At 31.5% G+C, this 23,299-nt stretch overlaps 1 protein-coding gene across 1 annotated transcript; it reads right to left on the reverse strand.

The window, feature by feature from the left end:
* Window positions 1–332: 332 nt before the first annotated feature.
* Window positions 333–22,954, reverse strand: mspo (M-spondin). The gene is made up of 8 exons (XM_090109373.1): window positions 22,750–22,954; window positions 12,984–13,228; window positions 5,530–5,729; window positions 3,988–4,092; window positions 3,559–3,738; window positions 3,105–3,322; window positions 2,584–2,765; window positions 333–2,295 (listed from the first exon to the last, which is right to left on the reverse strand). The coding sequence occupies exons 2-8, from the start codon at window positions 13,168–13,170 to the stop codon at window positions 2,084–2,086; spliced, it is 1,284 nt and encodes a 427-aa protein (XP_089965499.1). The 5' UTR covers window positions 13,171–13,228; window positions 22,750–22,954; the 3' UTR covers window positions 333–2,083.
* Between the last annotated feature and the right edge of the window lie 345 nt (window positions 22,955–23,299).

Genomic DNA, 23,299 nt, shown 5'->3' on the forward strand with positions numbered 1-23,299 from the left:
AATGAGATGATTTTAAAACTCAAAAAGATGAATGAAAACTTCCATATTTAGAAAAAGCAAAAAATACGTGTATCATAATTTTTGATCTAGTTTTCATTAAAATAAAAAAATAAGTAGCTTAAAATTTTGAAATGTTGTCAATTGTATCTCTGGTGGATTTATTGTATATTCTTATAGATAATTAATATAATTTCAACTGTTTATTTGAGGAAATTCTTATTTACATCTTGCCCTTAATAATGTAGGCTACTATTATCTAGTAAAACCCGGGCGGGACCGGGGAGCTGTTTAGGTTATAAGGATAAGTAAAAGCGGATTAAAATAAAACTCTATTGACTTTACGGCATTTTATTATCGAAATCAGAATAATTTACATTGTAAAAAATACACATACTCGGTAATTGTTACACTAATTTTAACAATTTTTGGCTCCAGAATGGTTTCCACGTTTTAACTGCTGCAATAACTCCGACTAAATAAACACAATTATAATGCATTAATATTAAATTATAATAGCATATTTCAATATTCGTATTTTGTATGAATAATTTCAATAACATTGTTTTACATTTCATAGGCCATTCAAGGCCTTAAAGTGAGTAAATAAAACTTCAAATTCAATATCAGCATTAAAGTGGCAAATTGATACGACATTTAGTAAGAAAGGTAAAATTATATCCTAGTATCTTTGGCTTAACTTAAAAAATCATCAGTACATAATAAAATATATTTATTCCCAAATCCCTTATACGTTTTATCTTGAAGAAAATAAAGATTATTTATAGTAATCGAGAAAGATCTACGTAACATTTTACATTTAGCATAATATAACCTCAATTACGTTATAGATAGAGTTCAAATCTAAGTTTATCTCACAGAAGGCTTTGATTGTAACTTACGCTAGATATAAACTTATCTACTTAACATTTATATGTATTAAAAATAAAAGCTGCATCTTTGGAGTATTTACGATTGTGTGGGATATGACATGAAAGAAAATTCGCATGTAGTAAATTTAAAATACATACTTACACTCTATATTACATATTTTTGATATTGCAGAATGTTTGTTATTTTTATTTTAGTATTATTAAGTAGTCAAATCATTTTTAATACTACAAAAACTAATATTAGTTTTGAAACCAACGAATATGGAAATTCCTATTATTTGTGAAAAGTTTGAGTAAGTAATTTATTTCAACTAACACACGATTTTGCTTTCAATGATATCCCACATTAAACAAGTCTACATGCTTATTATTGAAATACTGTCACAAAGTTGAAGAATAAGCGATATGTATTTTTATTTTAGAGATAAACACCCTATAGTACTAATTGACTAACCACTTGCGGACTATTGATATAACTATGAATTCTAGCTATTTCTAACTATTACGAAGGCAAACGAGGTTGTATATTTTTATTTATTTATAGCAACACTTACCTAATTGTCTATGGTATTAATGGAAAAGTATGCAGCGCGTTGTTCGTATGGATAGTCGAAATTTTAGTACATAGTGCATTTTTACAATTGATACAAATTAAAGTTAAATTACTCTTTATTTGTATATGATAATAATTATTTTGTACTGAAGCGAAGAAGGATTAATTATATTAAAATACCATAATATAACTTTATATAGAGTTATTTCTTGTAAAAAATAATTATGAAAGACTGTGGTGGGTAACATGAGGATATCTTATATGATAATCATGATAATGTTTGAACTTAATTGTATTCTTAGTACTAACATTAATTGACAAACAAAAATAATAAGAAAAAGCTCTTATAGGTACAGCGGCAAACAATCGAAGTCTACCTATACCGAACATCGACAGTCATCTCTTATTAAATTATTTTATACAGCAATTTTAACCATATTTTTACACACCACGAACTCACATTGAAACGAGAACTCATATAGAGATTGGAATCGAAATAAAAATATCTTTGGACGGACAGTACAGATGCCAACGCAAAAAGGTTGTGAAAAAAATAAACATGTGCGTGAAAAGAAACTACTGGCCACTTACAAAAGGAACGCTTAAAAAAATAATTCGTTAAAAAAAGAATAGTCCGAAATTACGTCAGGTTATTTCGCCAGTCTTCCTGCGGTTGTGCCGCAGTGCAGTTGGTGGCACACCACCGAGATTGTGTTGTAGGCGGACAAGGATTTCCGCCGGGTCGTTGTCGTCGGATTATTCTTCTTGTTCGTAGCGCAGAGCCGACACAGCCGCCTTCACTTCGACAAGGGCTCCACTGCCCCCAGTCTGACACTCGACAGTCAAGTAGCTCTATCAAAAATACAATGATTTTTATAACAAGAATAACTTCAGTTCTCGAGTTCTTTCAAAATTTCAGTTCCAAAATTATTTATTCAAATTGAATTGTGAAATTCCGACATTTAATAATCTATTAATTGCCTGAAAGTTATTCAAACACATAAATAATACAAATTTGGTCGTATTCTAATATTCTCGTACACTCAAATGAATCCAATGACAGTGTCCTATTCAAAATACAACCTGAATATTATTTGTTTCACACAACCAACCAATAACCAACACCAGTTTTATGCATACTTGTCCTTTTTCTCTTCCGTCTCTCCGCGGGGTCGGTGTTATCAGCTCGCAGCTTGCGGCGGCGCCTCGCCCTGTACCGGCGGGCCAGGCTGCGGAGCGCGGACCGCTCGCTCGCTGTGGGCCCGGAGGTTGGCAGCTCGTTGGCCGACCTCGGCTCTTCTGTTGTACTTGCGTTGTTTGTTCTACAGATGTTGGCAAAGGATATTGTGTAAGTAATCTGTAGTATAGTATAAGTTATATGTGAAATTCACGACGGAGACTAATTCTAAGAGAGACTACTATTTTCAAAATTAAATCACAAGAAATCTAGTAAATATAATCACATCCTGATTACTATTTTTTCAGTTAAAAGAGAAACATATAATGTATAACAATAAAATTTATATGCTTTTATAGATATATGCATGTAATAATACCAAGCGATGTAGAGATCTGACTAGATGGGAATCATAATAATACATATATGAATCCACGTTTAATTGGTATTAATGACATGAAAGTAATTTATTATTAACACTCACATTGAATAATAAGAATAAGCACCATCCGGCGTTGTTAAAGAGCCTTCTGCGTAAATTCTTGGTGCTTCAGCTCTCTCTACCTCTTCAGCAATAGAAAGAGCTCGATTGCCATCAAGCACATCGATACTATTATGGTTTAATTTATCCAACTGGAGCACATCGTATTTTCGGTCGTCGCTGTCACGGTGAAATACTTCGGAGAGCTCGTATTCGCGTAGCTACAATGGAACAATTATTTAATTTAACCGAATAGCTTGTGATAACATTAAATACTTATGTGGTTTGAGGACAAATGAATTTAAGAATTTTATCTCATTTTGTAATTGTGAGTAGTAAGTTCTGCACACTCTAGTAAGTTTAAATATAAGTAATAAAAAAAATGTATTGAATAATTTCACCTACAACGATTTTTATGTAATACATTTCTGTAGCAAAAATGATATTGTTTACTCACTTTAATAAATTGAAACGTAGCAATCGGAGGTAATCTTCTTAAGTGCGGGTAGAAGAAGGAACCGGCAGGGTGAGAGGGGTATCGCGACGTTATGCGATACGCCACTCCTTGCGGAGCCGTCGGCCAGTTCGGAGCTGTGAATGTGAAACCGTTGTCTGTTCCTGCGTCGAGTGGATCCACCTATTAAAATATAAAAAAAATGTGTGCCGTGCTGTTTTCTCATTTAGTACACAATGAAATAGTAATAAATGAAAGCTCAATTTATGTATTATATTGTTTCATTATAATATTATGTAAATCATGTCCCAACACATATTATTTCGAAATCACTGTTCCCAATGAACTATAAATTTATTCAAAGAAGAGCTATAAAGTAAATCTAACACGAAGTTTATTTTGTAAAGTTATGCACTAGGTAATCAATCTTACCTCGATTGTTATACTATCCAGCCAGTTGCCATCGACGCACAAATCAAAACTGTCCACTCCGATGAACCAATCCGGTGATGGAATCATTCTAGCCATGACTGATACCTTGGGAGGAAATAGTTATTTGAATAGTACATTTCTATGAAGACATCAAGTAATATACAACCTCAATAAAACGAAATTGTCTGTATTTGTAAATTTATGACTATCCAATAAAAGGCGACGATACATTTTAATGGTAATCGTCTGAATAACTTTCGTTCCGATCTAAAATCATAAATCTTTAAACGTATTCCTAAATCAGTTTGCCCATTAAGCTTCAGGAAGGCGAGGAATATTTTGTTTTTATTACAGCTTATGTTCTTGACAGCGGTGACATCCCTTTGAAGTGACATTCTACCATTTCTACAGACGGGCTTATTCTTCATAGCTTTAAGATAAATTTGTAGTCGAATTTCATCTTTTTACAGATAAAAATTATTTTATAAATATTTTTTGTGTAATAAACTGTAGGCGGACAGTATATAATCGTATCAGAATGAAAAAAAAAAAGATATAGCTTTGCGAACGAGATAATCCTAACAAATCCCACTGACAATAATAGAAGCTTAATTAAGCACCGAGTTAGATCATTTATCATCCAAACTTTTCCAATCGAATTGACAAATGGATACAAATAAAAAGTACGCAATGAAACAGTAAACAACAAAAATTAGTCTTAACTGGCAATAAAATGGCTGCGATCGCGATAAATTTCCCCTTTTATTACCGCTCCATTTTCAATGGACTCCTGCTTTTTTACTGACGTGTAATTATTGTTTGCATTCCGGGGCATTAATTAGTGCTGAAAAACGATATTTTCGGTAGCTTTATGTAACGGCAATTTAATTGCAAAGTATCAGTTGTTCATTGTTGTCCGTTTATCGTTATCAGTTTCATGGAAATGATACGATTTCATTCACATTTTAATTATCTTTGCATTATATTTACGAGCTCGCGGTTTATTAATGCTGGTTGTAAATAATGATGTTGATAATTCGATGAGGATAAGTGGCTTATATGCAAAATGCTTCCCATTTTGGGTAATTGTTAAATTATAATAAGCTGATTAAAACATTGTATGTTTATATACTTAAAATATTAAGACCAATGGTGTAGAGCTTAACTGAAGATTATCAACCATTTCACGCGTCATTAAATATTTTCAGTACAGAGGCTTTGCCATATTTAACGAGGGTTTCTTCTGTAATCCGCAATAAAGACCCTCTAAATTATGTTAATTAGTCCTTAATAAATCTTGAGTGTACGAAAAATAAAAAAGTTCTTTAAAAAAGCACTCTATTATGTTGAGTAAATTGCAATAATATCAAAATTCTTAAAAGAAATAAAAGTATTTTGTTTTGCTGGGAGACTATAATGACTGCGAAGAAGCCGACAAACTCAAGACTCGAAACATTGACTATTATCATCTGATAATTATTATAATAAATCACTTCCCTCAGAACCGATGAACTTGGAAAATAATTACCACAGCATACTCACTCTAGAATGATTGCCATCAACAAAGAACTCAGCTTCAGTACGCCCAGTGCCCTGTCCTATCGCTGGTGCTCCAAACACGTCAAGGGTTCCCGGACTGGAGCCAAGGGAGTCCAGTCTACCAGTTTCTGCGAACTGCTTGACTGGCAGCGATACTCTGCGACCGAGCCGGAATAGCGTGTAGGAGCGGCTGTGGGATACACCTGTGGAATATAAAGGAATTTTAGCTATGGGTATATAAATACTAAATAGGCGTTAGAGGGTATGGTGGTTATAAATGCAATCACATCATCATTAGTAATAATTAATAGTCGTTTTGACATAGATAATGTATTGTTGGAAAAAGTTGCTTTACAAAATCAAAAGTGTAATAAAGAATACATTTTTATAATTATATTCCTTGAACGTTATTATAATTGTTTATAATTTAAAATAATATTTCGACAATATTTAATACTAGGTGTATCTACGATTATTATGAATGAAATTTTAAATTGTATCTATTAATTACATAAATTTGTTTTCTTATTGAAGTTAACTTGTAAGCCGAAAGGAGTCAAGGGCTTACTTTTGATTTAAACTAAAACTTTCTAGTTGTGACTCTGTTGTGTCTGACTGTTACAATTATACAACCCTTTGGGCACGTATTAACTTTCTACCGTATCGATTAGAAAGTTTTAGACCGCCAAGCTGTCTGGGAAGTGTTGTGAGAAATATTCGAACCTACACAATTATATTGAGATATATTTACAAAATATTATATAAGAATAAATTTTCTATAGTGTTATGTAAAAAACATATTCATAGAATGAAATAACGTTGTATAGGTACAACAACAGAGAATAAATCATTTACATTCCATGGATAACTCTGAACTAGATTCCGAGGCACGTCCGTACGAAACAAAAAACAACTAAATTCCCCAACAAATTATGAAATATCTTCGAAGTTAGCGAAAAATAACCCGATAGTGTAAAAAGTTTGGAGATCAACACCCGGGCAAAAAGAGCAGGGGCCGGAACGGATTAAAAGTTTTCCCTGATCTCAACAAACGCCGTTAATATTTTTTTTCGTGTCTTTTATGTTTAGGAAGCAATTTGCTACCCGTTCACAGTCCATCTAATATTTCATTTCGAGTTTATTAAAGTGTGAAAGTAAAGATTTCAGCAACAATTTATTTTGAAATCATTTGAGAAAACGCTACACTGAACCTTCACGTAGCGTTTTTAAAATACTCACGATATTCCAATACCGATTAAATCGGAATACATTATGTCAATATAAATACAAGCAATAAATATTTACTCTGTTAAACTAATAACATTAAATTATACATATGAGTATACACATCCATTTTCCTTAAGTATGATTATTTTAAAAGTAATCTACAACAAGATTACTCACGTCTACGTCAAAACGTAAATCCAATTTAGTAAACAAGACATGCAAAATGTTCTCGTAGAAATATAATTCGATTGTTTTTAGCGTTGTTTATTAGTCATTATTTCTTAAAATAAATTTGTCCGTTTCAATCTGACCTAGAAACTATTTCGCGGAACAAGCCGCGCATCGAATGCTTCGTAGTCGTAAAAATGGACGACTCATTTAGAAGGCTTACTAGGTTAAGCGCTTTTACATTTCCACCGGATTGGTGAACATCGAGGGAATGATATGTGAAATTATATTTAAAAATTATTTGCTCTATTCTGCTACGTAGAATTGTGTAATTAGTTGAGATTAAAACAAAAGCGTTAATTAAAGAATAATTGAATAAAGATAGAATATGCTCTTTATTAATAATTTAAATTTGTTTTTCTATGTAAAGCAAAGATTATAAACAATGATTAAAACATTGCCTCAAAATGTAAATCTCTACATTCACATAATAATTGTTTTTCTTCATAAAGAATACAAATCAAATAAAATAAAGAATACAAATCAAATAAAATGTTTTTAAAAGGTCGTTCAATCGAATGAATAGCATTAATTGTAATCATTGTTTACATAAGAGTGAGTCAGGAGTTGATGAACCCGTACGCTGCCAGTTGGCCGTGTTACAAAACTCAGAATAAATGCATTCATGTAAAAACTAATAATCTTAAAATACTTTATCTCTTCTCATTTATAATCTAGATTAGTTGGGTGATTCATTAATGTTCTTTTCGTTAATATAGATTGGTCTCATTAGACTTTTTATATCGTACATAAAAAAGTCTTAAGAAGTTTTTTATTATAACATTATCTATTACCACAGACTAATAATAATATACTGCTATTACGCACTGTATGCTCAAACAGAAAGATTTGATAGTGACGTCAAATATTATTCTAAACTGGACGAAGTTATACAAAATAAATACAAACTGAGGGATAAAACAAAAGTAATTTTTAAACGTATACGTTATAATAATAGTTGATTAACTACAAGCTACATAACTGATTGATCGGCACCATGCTGGTATTTAATCATCCTGTCCATGTCATATTGCATTTAAACTGACTCTCTATCATAAATGTACGGGTATTATGATATTGATGTGTCAACAGAATATATATATATAAATTCGGATTAGAACCGATCATTTCCACTCTAACTGCAATTATACACAAATAAGCGGATTAATATCTATACTACCCAATTGGAAAGCTTATTTCCAATAATGTTAGAATTATCTCTGTGTTTAATTACACTACTATAACTAATGCTTGATACTCTAATTAATTACCTTTAGATGTAATAACGTATTAGTATAATTGATACTACTTTTTAAATATCTTAGTTTTTATTATTAAAACTATTTACTTATCTCTCTTAGTAGCAGTATCTTATCTTCAGTACCTTTTCTTTGTTGTATTTGCGAAAGTTAAAAATTTTTGTATAATTACATTAAATATAATTTCCTTCAGTTAAGTTCCGTATTAAATGAGTATACAGAACTCCACCCACTTGAAAAAAGCCTCTACGTACAACTAAAGCAATTAAGAATGCGTACCTTAAACTAATGGGCTTGTTTTGCCAAGCCAAAGCTCTTTTCCTAATTTCTTTTCCAGAGAAAAATAGCTGAATCTATTTAACGATAGCATTAATTTGTACAGCTTGTAGTTTTTGCCGTCGTACTTGGGCTCTTATTTACTATCTTATTTTTAAAAGGTTTTGCATATTTATTAGTAAATAACAACGTAGATTCCCTCTTATATTGGCTTTTAATTTAAACAAGCTTTAGTAGTAACGGGAATATTATAATGTTCAACACATAATATTATGTTTTAGTTTTTATGGAGTTTTGTTCAATAATATTACTCGTAAACGTGGAAAATACGAGTATAATTGGAAACGAAATATTATTTATCTTAAAGGAATCAAAGTGCAACGAAACTAAAATGAATATTCCCAAGTCGAATAATATTAGTCGTGCCATTAGTTTAAATAAAGCCGTGCTAAGTGTGTTTCCACGTATTCGTTCAGGTATCGAATGAAACGCGATAATCTAGTCACAATTGAATCGTTGCCAACCGAGTGAATAATCGATAGAGTACCTCGTATATGACACATTTTGTGATGTAATTCCCGCGCTTTGGTGGCGCTTGGCTAATTACGGTCTACTAAATGTCTATTATATATTTTTAGGAAATAGTCTAATAAGACTGTATAATAATAATACACGTGCGCTTTTATTTCTATCAATATAAACGGCGGTGAAGCTTATAGCGTAAAAGTGTTAACTACCTACCGGAAATTATTATTTATTTTATTACAATATTAAACTAAAAACGGATAAACCGTACATCATTAATATAACATAAAACATTTACTACGTTTATGAAAGTTCTAGAAAATATCTTGAACAAGCTAAATACAAAAAATATAAGAGATCTATAAGGTGATTTTTATCTCAAGCTTCGTTAAAGTACTTTTTCTGCAAAGCTTTTCTAGGAGCGTAGCTCTTAATAGTGGTTTTATGCATATTACCTACAGCTAATGCTATGTTCAAATTGCATGAGATAAATCTCGCACATTTTGGCATCATTACGCTAAGATGAATGTGCCACACGCCTCATCAAAATATCGTGTGGCGCTGAAATTGCCTCTTCAATAATGCCTCCAATTTACAGCTCCCTTGAAAGTGGATCGAATGACGAAACAAGACCAATTTCCTGGGCCATGTAGGCGTCGACAAACAATGGGTAATCTCTTAAGATGTACAATTTATATCCAAATAAAGCGGGATTATTTTGCACTGTTCGCTGTTTATGCGTACGAAAAGCGAGCTTGAAAAATTGTGACTTCGTGAAGAAATTGGGCGTGTTAACCTCCAGTAATGTCATAATAACTCAAAGTAGAATATTGAGTCCCACCATAACTTTACTGTTACTTGATATTACTATTAGTATCGTATGATATGATGATATAATATTAATAAAAGATATTACTAAAAACGATGGCTATTTATCAATTTTAATGTCTGGCTCGTGTTTGATTCGTTGAAAGATTTACAGTATAATAGATGCGGAAATCAAATACTAGGTATATTGCGTTACATTCTTCATTGTAAATCAACATACTATATGATGATAATATGATAATTTAATTGTTGTGAAACTTATGTGCAAAACGTAGTGAAAAACAGGCAGGCTGATTTAATATTGAAAAATAACTTCGCCGAAAATTTCTTAGAATTTAGTACTTTCTTAATTAAGTTTTTCCTATTACATAATTTTGGATAAATTCAGTAACCTGACCTACGAGCTAAGTTCGCGATGGAAAGTTATTTTAAGAGCTACAGGCAAAAACTTTTGGGACGTTTTAGTCACAAGATAAGGGCAGCTCTGATCATCTGTAGGAGTTAGCTTACGAGTATATTATTTGGCTTAAAGGAAAACTTAATGTGGGTATACTGAAGAAGCTATATTAAAATTATGAAGGTTGGTTATCTGTTCTATTTTTGTATGTATTGAGATTTTCTGTATTTACCTTAAATTTTATATTACAGACAGTTATAGATAAGTGTTAATGTCTTTTCAAAAATAAATATAGGTATATTATTAATTATCATATTATAGATAATTCGTAAGAATTAATTTAACTAAACCATTGCATGTTATTAAAAAACATGAAAAGTTTTGTATATTATAAAACTGTTTCAGCTCCACATACAATATACCTATATATATGTACCTATACAGGTATAGTAGATATAGGTTTTAGTCATATAGTGGACAAGTGAGTAAACGGGTCGCATAATGGGAAGTAATAACCCTGTCTGTTGTGAGGACCCACAACATTTAGTTACGGACGTGTATTCCACTAAGAGTTAGAGGCCTCAGGAAGTGAAGGGTCGGTAATGGCCAAAACCAAAGCCTTTAAACTAAACAAACTTATAGTTGTGTTTTCTATTACTTTTAGTACTTAAATAAAGTTGTTTGATAGTACGATTTTTTATTTTTATAGCCTTTTTATCTCAGATGATTGAAATAAGTGAATCCGTGATCTACCACTTAAAGTTCTTATATTCCTAACGTCCAGATGTTCATATAATGTTTTATATGATCTTTATTCTTATTGATTTTGTATAGTTAAAATGTGTTTCGAAGGTTATCATGTTATCATACTATTTGCTCATTTTAGGAAGGCTTGGTTGTATGTTATTTTTTTGGTTGGTGCAGTTTCGAGACTTTTACTCAAAAATAAATTTAACATCTCCATCGTTTATATAGAAAATAATTAATACACATGTAGTTAATTAGGTAAATGTGTTCATCATGATAATTTCGTTAACCGTTGTTTTAAGTAGAAAGTTTGGAAAACCAGTTTTGATAACTCTTCATTTCAGTGAGTCAATAAATCTATATTTTATATCATTAAATATAATGTTTGTTTTCGGTATGGCTTTTTTATATTAATGTTTGCCGTCGTATTAGTGTTGTCCCCAACTTCCCGAAACACAATAGTGTTGCGTAGTGATCTTGTTTCCTGTCACTATCGATAAGTGTCTATTTTAGTGGTCAGTTTTGGCTCTTGGCCAATCGTGTAGGGCGGATGCAATATGGTTCAACATTACTATTTAGTTCGAGTTTCAAAGGTTGAAAATTCCGATGTAATGGACATTCTTGATGGGCGTAATTGATTGGTTACATTTTTTTTTTGTAAAATAATAGTTTTAGTACGCTAATGAATTGTTTCTTATATTTCATCATCATGTCATCTATTTTTCATCTTATTAAGTAAGTAACCTTAGTATAATAACAGTTGACACGTGCCAATTTAAAGCTTTGCAAGCTTTTTGTAAGCCTTAGTATTATTTACGAATTTGAGTACCCTTCACCTTAACATCGTCTAGTTTACACAAGTCTAGACAGTTTAGTGTTATTGAATAAAGATGTGAATATAATTAAAAATATATAAAGAATTTTAGTTAAACGAACATATTTATTTAACATGAAATAATATAACCGTTTACGACTATAATTATTAAAATTTAAAGCAAGCAAAAACAAGAGCAATTATCGTATGAGGTAATTATTAGAACTATGTGGTCAATTCATTTATCGCTATTACATTTCAACGGTAAATCGATCTTTTGCGAATTTCGTAATTGTGATTGCCATAGTTACACGTGCTCCCATAATCAGCCGAGTGTAACTGTAGCCATTTGCGTTTGAATAGATACAAGGAAATTGTCTTGAAGCACTTCACACATATTCACGTGTACATTCAGGATTTCATTGAAAAGTCTTAGTTTTCTTTATTTAATGGGAAACTACTTCTCACGTAAGCACAATTTAAAACAAAAACGTTGCCGCTTCAATAACTGCCCGATAAATAATCCAGTTTATTTTGAGAACTCCTCTAAAATTTTGCGAAATAAAGTTCGTTTTAACACAATTTAAATGTCTTTTATACGAAAAGATTTCGTTTGAAATGTTGTTATTGAACTCTCTTCCCAGCGTCCGCAATAATGAAATTTTATTCAAACTAAAAGTTCGAAATAGTTTCGTTCCGAAGTGCACAACCAATTTCGTAATCATCACAGAGACAAATATTTCATTTTCACACTTTCACAACTGTTGGTTCTGACACAAAAATAAGTTTATTTGATTGGTATCTTTGTAAATTTATTAGGTTTTATGGGAGTGGTGACGACGTTTTGTAAAACTAGAAAGACAGGTGATGTTTATTTGCGTATGAGATAACAAACGTTACAGAATTATAAGATAATGAAGAGCCATTCACGTATGTGATTTATTTATAAAAAAGTTTAGGATTCTTCATAATAAATTCAACTTTAATTGTTTTCAGTTTAAATTCTTTTTTTAAACGCATGAATTCTCTTCTAAGTTAAAATTGATAATTAAAATCTTTCCCATCTACAATTCTATCTTCCTATTTTCTGACGAAAATATCCACTTCTATTCAATATTTAATTCACATTTAACTCTAACAATAAAACGCAACTTACCATAGATTCGTGACCACTGCGCCGGCGGTCGCCAGTCCGGGTAATGTTTCGGGAACTTCTCCCTGGTCCAATACGTGTGTAATACCATTTTATACACCGTCATCTTATCCGGGTTACAGGTATCTACGTCACTGGGTGACGGCGCCGCCGCGGCCAGCGCGGGCAGCAGGAATATCAGCCACATCATTGTATCGACTATCGATGTTTTGGTACAACACTAGGCCATTGTTTTGGCCTCCCCGCAACTGAAACAAAAGAATTAGTCGCTTAGTATTATCAGTTTAAGCTTAGTATCTAAACATGGATTTTCAAATCGTTGCGAATCTTTTATGTACATATTTGAGTGAAATATTCTGAACATTAAAAACATCACCAAACGAATAAAAAGAGTATAACATTTAAAAGGAAAGTAAAATTTAGTTATCTGAAGTTGGATATTTTTAGGTCTTTTTTAATTTGTAAAAGATCCAAGATTGATATCTTCATTATGGTTAGGGAGCCAGGTGCAAATTGGGTTCATTATTTCCTCTCAAGAGATAATTCGTCAGACGCATGAGAGTATAGTATTATAAAGCCTCGTGAACGTCAGCTGGCGCTCTGTTGGGGGGGTGAGCGGTTGTAGCCTCACACGCACATAGGAACAAAAATACATTCATTCATTCATTTCCTCTCAGCTAAAAATTTGTCAAATTGTAGCTAACCCAATATCTCAACGAAAAAAAAAAGTCAGCTGGTTACAACATGGTGTTATTATACGTCAGCTGGTGTCTCGAACATGAAAGTTAAATTTAAAGAAAAATTTATTTTCCGTTATTTCCTCTCAAACAAAAATTTACCTGATGATAGCTTATATGTAACTGTGGATAAATATATATGTCAGCTGGCTGTATCTTGGTGGAAAAACCGTCAGCTGATACGGGAGGCTACAACCGCTCTTCCCCCCAACCGAGCTCCAGCTGACGTTCACGAGGCTTCATAATACTATACTTTGATGCATTTTACTAATTACCGCTTGAGAGGAACTTGGTCATAAAATCTGCTGCTGGCTCCCGGACCATTAGAAATAAGATAAAATTTAAGAGGAAACTGTCAGTCTTTCATATTGCTATAATTGCAAAAACTCTGAAGATACTTTCAGCACTTAAAGTGACAAAAACCATTTCGTTTGCTATGAAAATATTTTCTATTAATTTCATTGAGATGATCTCAAAACGCCTACGCAGAGCTATTCTGGTGAGGGCGTATAAAATTAAATGAATAGACAGTTCAATTATAACCCCGTTGTTTTCATTAAAATTAAGATCGATCCATTTCTGAAACATCCAAACAAATATTTACTCTATCTGGGCCAGAGATTTCCCGTGACGTTAAGGTTAACGACCTTTCTATTTTGGTCTCTTTGAGGTGATAGCGTCTGAATCAACATCAGGATTGTTAGTAAATCCAGCCAAATGTCAGACGTTAGCCATACATCTGTCAGGTGCCTATTTGCTAATGAAAGCTCGGCCTGTACTAAATATTAGAGACAGAGATCTTTATTGCGAACATCAGCTAATCTATATGTTTCATGTGTTTTGCACGCCTCATAAGCGAAGCGTTGAGGTGGGTACTACTGTCACTTCGCGCAAAACATCTGATTTTTCAAACTTAAAATGTCTTTATGTATCATACATTGCACTTGTAAGATAATACATACACACACATATTAAGAAAAAACACTATTTTTAACGTTCATGATATTTTTGATGTCATTTTTGTTATTTAAACTAGTTAAAAAACAGTTTAAAAAAGTTCTGTCTTGGACGTCCGTGTGTCTGTATGTGCGGATCCTTTTTCTTGTTAACACGATAGCGACCGAAATACTTTACTAATCGAGTCTTTTTTTTTCTCTTACGCTTGAGTATGCTCAGGAATAGAACCCTTTCATTTTTCAGGGTCTGATTCGATGTGGTTTAATTGTTATTAAATAAACAAAAATAATAATTAATAAATATTTATTAAAAAAAAATTATGAGGCGTGCACTTTTGGATTTTCCAAATTATTTATGATTCGTGTGTTTTACTTTTTACTATGTCATGTTTGCTTTCTTTCATTTTTTATATTATTAGATTCTGACTATAAGGTACATTATAAGTACCTATGTTATCGTAGAGTAGTACTAAATCTATGAAAGCTTTTTTTATGTGGGACAGTTGTTTATAATCAAATTAAACGATCTATTTACGTGCATTGGCACAATACATGATTGTAATATAAAAGTTTGGTATGACAATCATATCAATAAGCTCCTTATCAATATATTGTTAAGTCACTTATCAAAGATGAACCATAATTGAGGGAAATACTCATGTTAAACTGTACCACAAAATTCGAAGAAGTTTCATCGATAAATTGAACGGTTTTACTCAATACATTTTACAAGGAACAATTCAATTACGGTGTAGAGTATCGTGACGTGAATGAAACTTCATGATATATTAAAAGTGCGGTTGGATAGGAGGGTAAAGACCCTTGCAATCAATCGATGAATTGTTTATGTAGTATTGATGTATTTGAGGTAAATACCAATTGTAGGTAATAGAGGATATTGATTAATATTTCTATCTTTAATGGCCGATTTGATTCGGTTTTGTTGAAGATTTTTGGAAGATACGTCGTTATAATTGTATGAAATTTAAATAACATGTAGGTACGATGTTATTTAAAACAATTAAGAAGTTACTAATGGATGAAAACTCTTTCAATTCCACTTAGCTACGCCATTTGGTAGATTACCTAACTATTTATTTAGTACGAAATCTTTATTGAAATCAGGTCACCGTCACTGTCAACTTTACTATCCAAAGATTAGTCAATTAAATATTATTCCAAATTGCCTTTAACTCATCAAAATTTTTCCATATTTAAATAAAATTCGCTCGAGATCATGCAAAACTTCGCACGTCCCAATTTCACAACAGCACGCCATTAATTTTCCCTACGCACAAGCGGGGCAAACCATAGAAATTCACCTTCAGGTATCATTCCATTGTTCTCCCCGTTTTACCCACTCGGGTCACGTGCCACCCAATCAGGGATATGACAGGTTCTTTCAAATAGATATGAACTGTGAATGGACCTTTATATATGGAATAAAAAAATGTTGAATCAATAGAAGATTACTTCTGAAATGTTTACGTGTACAAAACTTCATACATAAGCTGACTTAAATTAATTATAATATAGTGTGAGCTATACCTTATATTATAAAAGGATATATAAACATATAATTATGTTTTAACAATATTTACCATTCCAAAAGATCTTACTAAATTTTAAAATAATTAAATTACACCAATTTTTAATCTTCCCTGCAATTCATTATCTTGATTAAACATGACTCGTATTAAAATTTATTTCCAAGAACTTTCTAGTTCTTTCCGTTAATTTACCTTGGTTTTCCGTATTCAGCGGAATCAACCCCTTTGTTTTAGTCCCCTGGGGTACTTTCGATTACTCCGGTATTTTATGGAAATATACATCAGTAAAATGGTTTATGGTGGTGGTTTATAGGTAGAATTATCGCTTCCCTATACGTTGTATTTTTTTGTATTGAATTAAGTAGGATATTCTTGACAAAATGATAATGTAAAATAACGCTTAAACTTATAAAATTAGTAGTCAAATAAAACTTTCTGGCTAAAATGCTAAAAGGAACTAAATATTCTACACACGGCTTATTCTATGATCCTCTTTAAAAATGAATAGGTTAGTTTGTCTGTCAATTAATCTCACTATGATTTTCAATCATTGTGAATAAACAAATTAATATCTACAAGTTTATATTGATTTATTAACAAACAAGACACAATTCTTAAATATAGAGTTAAATATTTCTTAATTCCAAACCACAAACTATTAAACAATTCAATTAATAAAATTGAACTTCTCAGTAAGTTTCATGAGAATCTGTGTAATGAAGATTTAACAATTCACGATATTACTCAAGCGGTGCGCTTTAAAATTTAAGTTAAACTTAAGAGCTGTTGGCGTTTTCATTATTTACCCATGTATTATTTTTTAAGATTTAACCTTTGCGTGGCGGCAAAAACGTATATTAGAAGTAATCCAAAATTAAATGAAATATGATATAAATTTTATAACATTGAGAAAAACAAAAAATAAACAAGTGGAATGTTCATGTTTCCATAAATGAAAAATTGTGCAGCACCATTTTTACAGCATTTAATTAAATATTCGTATCTCCTTCATTAAAGTAGAATGGTCTATGTAGTTAAGCTTTGGACACTAGGGGATGTATTCATTACTTGCGAATATACGTATACGATAATATTAATCACAATATCAGCTGGGGCATCCAAAATTCATGGTACAATATCGTTATTATACTAACATATTAGCTTTTTTACATTCTACTTTCTTTCGAACGTATTATCACGTACATACATCTAAAAGGTCAAATAAAAAACAGACAAGATTTTGTGAATGTTTTATGTAGAAGGAAAAATATTCGGTTATCCGCAAAAAGTCAAACCCGGTAACCCGTATTGAAATAAATCAGAGGGGTCATTAAAATGTAAAGTGCCCCTGATAATATATTTTACATAAATGAAATGTCAAACCATTGGTAGAAAGCATTTGCCTGATTGAAACTGTCCATCAGTTGTTAATAGTAAAAGCATTGTCATGTTGTTTGTGGATCATTTAACTATCATATATCTATTTGGTTGCTGTCGGTTTTGTTACCAAAGTATATTTTATAGTATCGCACTCTTGGGATTTGTTTGACCGAACATGTTAGGCCTGAATTAGTTTTCAGGTCATGTGGACCTCTTGTAGGTTATATTATTCATTATTTAAACTTTAATGCATAATATAACAGTATGCTAGTGCGCTGATAATTAATTCGTATCGTTTCAAAGTTTTTGTTCTGACTCAGTATTGTTCAAAATAAACAAGTGAAAACTTAATCAACGTTAATATATTTTTTGGCTACTTGCTACGTGCTATGAAGCATGATAAATTAACAAAATATCCTCTTCTTAAATGTAGCTAATTCATTTTTTAACACGCTAATCAATAGGAAGGTAATTTTTACATAAAATTAGGTATTATTTTATTTCATTGAAATAATCATATTTTATTTCCTAGTTTATATTATTTTATTATGAATTATTTACAGTTATTTTAATAAAAATAAAGAAAACTTTTTTTTATTTAAATGTACCTGGCCATAAATTTTTTTCTTAAAAATATACGTTCATTCATTATGGCGTCGCATCAAAGCGGATCTACACGTCTAGATAAACGCTAACCCGAAAATAGATTCGAAATGGGTCATAGTAACGGCTGAACGGTGCTTTACGCAATACACTTTGTAATAAGTGTGTTTGTCTACATCTTTACTAACCATGAATATAATATTTGTATGCAGAAAATAACTTTGGATTACTGAAGACTATCTGTCAAATTTAAGTATCTTATATAGCTAAACGTTAGAAAAATGGTGCGGTCTTTTATCGTCTACATGTTTCAGATTATAATTTATACTAGACTAGCTGCGCTCCGCGGTTTCACCCGCGTGGCTCCGCTTCTGTTGGTCTTAGCGTGATGATATAATAGCCTTCCTCGATGAATGGGCTATCTAACACCGAAATAATTTTTCAAATCAGACCACTAGTTCCTGAGATTAGCGAGTTCAAACAAACAAACTCTTCAGCTTTATAATATTAGTATAGAGAAGAGTAATATTTCAAGTTTATTATCCGATTTAAAAGATTTACAATAGTACATAAAACAGGGAGGTCTTACCATGGAGCATACTATATTAAGAATTTAGGTTACGTTAGCACACTTAATGTAGAGAACGTAAAACGAATAGGACTAGCGGTTATTTATTATTACAACAAAATATCTTCTGTTCATTACTGTATCCTTTCATCATATTTCCGGAACTACAGTCTGCGTATTTTTGGCAAGTCCAATATTATATTATAATAGTAAATAATTAGTTCTAGTAACGCTTGCTAGCGAGGTTAAAGATAACAACCCGTAAGGTAGAGCCTATTTTTCATAAAAAATATAGAGGATTCATAGACAGCTTCTTCATGTCAACGCTGTCTGTCTGTGAATCTGTTTCATGAGATACATAATTCATGTTTTGTTTTAATGCAAATATTATCCAAATATTATATTACGTACTATAGCTTTAAGCTTAATCCTTGTTTGACTCGACATTATAATGTGATGTTATAAACTTTCGACCGACAAACTTAGCCTCTGTCCTTCTCTAAGGGCCTATGTGTTTTCATACACAGATTAATTCAACTTTGTTCTGATGTTTCGTTAGTCTGCTTTTCAAATGCGGAATTATTTTATTCGTGATATACCTAAGTATACAAACAAATTTATCAGGTTTGGAAACAGATTATCTTACTTAAACGTCATTTCAGCCAACTTCTTAACTCAGTCAAATGAGGGATAATCTCAATCAAAAAGTACCTATTATGGGCTAATACATAATCTTGAACGGTGAATTTATACAAAAATAACAATCTAATGGGATGATATTTTGTAATCTATACTTACTAATATTATAAAGCTGAAGAGTTTGTTTGTTTGAACGCGTTAATCTCAGAAACGACTGGTCTGATTAGCAAAATTCTTTCGGTGTTAGAAAGCCCATTTTTTGAGGAAGGTATAGGCTATATATCATCACGCTAAGACCAACAGGAGCGGAACAATGCGGGTGAAACCGCGGGGAACAGCTAGTGTAAATATAAATGTTTTGTAATTCGTCCAAATAAAATATTCATGAAAATATCCACTGATCGAATAATGTAAATCGCAGAAACTATTTTAATATTTTCAACATCTGTCAACGCTAACACTCGAAGGATCCGAATAAATTGATATTTCAGCGCTTCAGTCGTTACACTTTACAGGCAAAGTCACTTTCAATTTCTGCAAAGCGCTTTACGGCGCTTGAGCGTGACAAGCATATACGAGGAAGCCTTTATTTACGTATGCCGAACGTGAGATTTGCTGAATCACTAAAGATAAAAATATTTCGGAAATTTATTGCTGTATTGACGGTTTCAGCGTGGATGCCTAAATTGACACGTATAAACCATCAATAGTCATTTGAATAATAATGCAAGATAAGTGCAAATAGGTATATGTTATTTAAGTTTAGACAAGAAATAATGATTGACCAAAATTCACCAATACGTGTTTGATGAATTCTGGTCTAAGTTCTTTTTTATATTTGTAAAATAATATCATTAATAAAGATAAACTTTTAAGACCATATACGACTTCTACAGTTCATATGAATATATTGGACAAATCTGCGTAATAATCATAAATCATTTATAACCTTTGCTACAGTAAAACCAGCGTAAAAAGTGTCTTTTACCAGATTCACTACGTTACGTTCCAGGCAACATGTGCTACAAAAACGTAAAAAAAGTTTCAAAGCAATAACAATAAAGTTAAAAGTTGACTGTGCAAAAATTATGATCATAATAATTCTCTTGGGCGTACTAAATCATTGTGTGTGTCAGGTCCTAATGGAGGCAGAGCGCTAACATTTTTTGCACAATTGAAAAAATTCTTGCAGGAAAATTTTAATTTTCAGCGTCGTATATAAAATTTTGTATGGCGTTCGAATATGATACGCACTTTGCTTACAATTTTGAGATTGTTTTTCATTAGCAAATGTTTGCAATTTCATCGTACCTGTACTAGAATTTTATACATGGTTTATTCGTATTAAGGTGGAAAGTATTTATTAATGTTAAATGCATAGTTATGCCATTAATATTATCAACCAAAAATACTGTTAGAACACAATTAACCCATTGAGCCCCGAACGGCCCGATCGGGCCACGACACAATAGATTTTCTATTGCGTCTGTGATTCCGGGGCCTGAGTAATAACCTGTAATAATGGATGTATTTCTTGTAAAAAAATCTAACTACGTATTGATTTAATGTTACGTAATACGTTGCATTATCGAGCATATTTGTTTTTAAACCTTCCTTCCTTCCTTCTTATAACTTATGAATATCTATTGTTATAGCAATTTTAACAGAATAATAGAGCTATTAATGTTGATTCACAAAACGCTTATATTTTATTTCGAAAGACTTCTTAAAAGTTAAAACAAACATCAAACAGTTAAAAGGCAAATTCTTATGAAAGTAGTTCAATAAGTAGGTACATTAAATAAGAGTAATATAATTTCGAGAACTTTCCAATAAAAGCTGTTTTGTTGCTTCAAACAGCCTTTAAGCCACAATACAGCTTATTAATAAATTATCGAAGCAATATTCGCCAGAAATCATATCGTAAAATGGAAGCTTATCTTTAATTTGAAAGCCAAATTAATAATTCAAGTCGAACCCTTGCAGGCTTCACTTAATATTGATATTCTAATGGTAGCTTTGAAAATTTACTATTATTGGTTTTGCCCTAGAGAAGCTTTGCCAGCCATACTGTGATAAGTTTATTATATTTGTATTTCTATCGATAAAAATATGTGAATATTTATTTATTTATTTTTCAATCCTTCATTGCACTTAAAGAGAATAAAAATAAATACAAACACTTAAATATAGCTTAAACTAAGAATGGCAGTCTTATCGCTTTAGATCGATTTCATCCAGACAACCTTTGGTACAGTAGAGAAAAAAAATTTAAAATGAATAATGAGAAAGAAAAGTTTACAGTATATGATTAGTAATTGGTAATTGATTGTTAAAATATACCTACATGATATAATTGCATATTATTTCATAAGAAAAGCTGAAGCTAAAGTGTATATTTGTTTGTATGGTTGAACACATTGATCGCAGGAATTAGCAGTTCTTATTGATAAGATTTTTGTGTCGGGTAGTCATTTTATCAAGAAAGGGTAAAAGCCATGTACCTTTTACCAATACATAACATAAAAACCGTCAATAGGAGCACAGCAGTGAAAACTGTTGCGAAAATGAGAAATAAAAAATAGTCAGCGTGTAGGTGAATATTTAAAACATTAAAATAGTAAAAATTGTGCTACCAAAATAAAATTAAAACTAAAACTTGTAAATGTGTGTTAATGTGAATGACGTGAAAGTAATTAAGAATATAAATAAATTGTAGCAATTTGTCTTGAAATCCAGTAATTTTATTTTTGTTGTTCCAACTAAAAAAAATGTAATTGTGTAATTTTCTGCTCTGATGAGTTAGTATAAAATGTTATAAGAATGCGTATAGCTAATTATTTTAATTAAAAAAATATTTCAAAAATATGCTCTTTCAAAGATAAATAAATGACTGATTTATCAAAACAAAACATATTTTGTGTTGAAAATTAATATAATGTATTTTTTATGGTATTGATAAAATAATTGCAAGTAACCTGAGAAATATTTTACGCTTTTGCATTTCTCATCATAGCAGAAAATATATAAATAAAAATTACAGTACAATAAAATTTGAGTAGATAGTAGAATATAAATGGTTGGACGTTGAAACTACCTGTGGTGAACTCTACATCATATTGATATAAAGCTCCATTGCTACAAGAGTCGTGTTAATTACGTATTTATGAATGAAACATAATAAACAAATCAATTCATGATAACATACAATAATGAAAGAAAATAAACAAGCACAATTCAGTGCGAGATAGCCCCTAGTATCTAGCTTATTAAAAATGAATGCAATATGATCACAATTTCCAGTCTATATCTAATGCACTGAAACATAACACTTACCAATTATTTATTAAAAACCATCGCTCCTATATCCTTAAACGCACAAGTGTAATTATCGCATAGTCTAAACGAGCCTGTGTAATAACGGTCGTTATGTTGTTTTCAACGATATTTCAGTAATAGACCCGGCAAAGCAAATTGCGATCGGACATTCGAGCGATACCCACGTCCTCATACCACGAGCTCGCGGACGTAACTAGGGAGCTAAAAGTGCTCCGACCCGAACTTGGTTAGAACGGGACGGGCTTATCTGAAGGAAAGGGATGAACGAGGGTGCAGAGGTGCGCAGGAAAGAATTAGATGTTTATTGTGGTCTACGTGTACGTGTAATAGGATAACAGAAGCTCTGTGCGTGAGCTTTTTCGTAGTTTCGAGTGACAGCGGCAGTTAGCGTTTTCTTGGGCAGAACTCTGTCACTTTATGTTATCTTGATATTGTTTGATCGTTATTTTATTCGAAACTTTACTGAAAATTCTAATAATAAGATGATGAAGTTCATGATAGATAAAGCTTTTTAAATGAATTAAAGAAATGTATTTTTCAGGTTGTT

The sequence above is a fragment of the Colias eurytheme genome, chromosome 14 (genome assembly GCF_061535395.1).
Source record: "Colias eurytheme isolate Ceu_HAF_F1 chromosome 14, ilColEury1 Martin Lab GWU primary, whole genome shotgun sequence".
Lineage (NCBI taxonomy): Eukaryota > Metazoa > Arthropoda > Insecta > Lepidoptera > Pieridae > Colias > Colias eurytheme.

What these genes read in the sequence shown, in the direction of transcription:
- mspo (XM_090109373.1), bottom strand. Translation starts at nt 13,170, where the DNA reads ATGATGTGGCTGATATTCCTGCTGCCCGCGCTGGCCGCGGCGGCGCCG. An exon ending in GCAGTGGTCACGAATCTATG is followed by an intron (nt 5,730 to 12,983) that starts GTAAGTTGCGTT and finishes TATATTCCACAG; the next exon opens with GTGTATCCCACAGCCGCTCC. An exon ending in TTGATGGCAATCATTCTAGA is followed by an intron (nt 4,093 to 5,529) that starts GTGAGTATGCTG and finishes TTTCCTCCCAAG; the next exon opens with GTATCAGTCATGGCTAGAAT.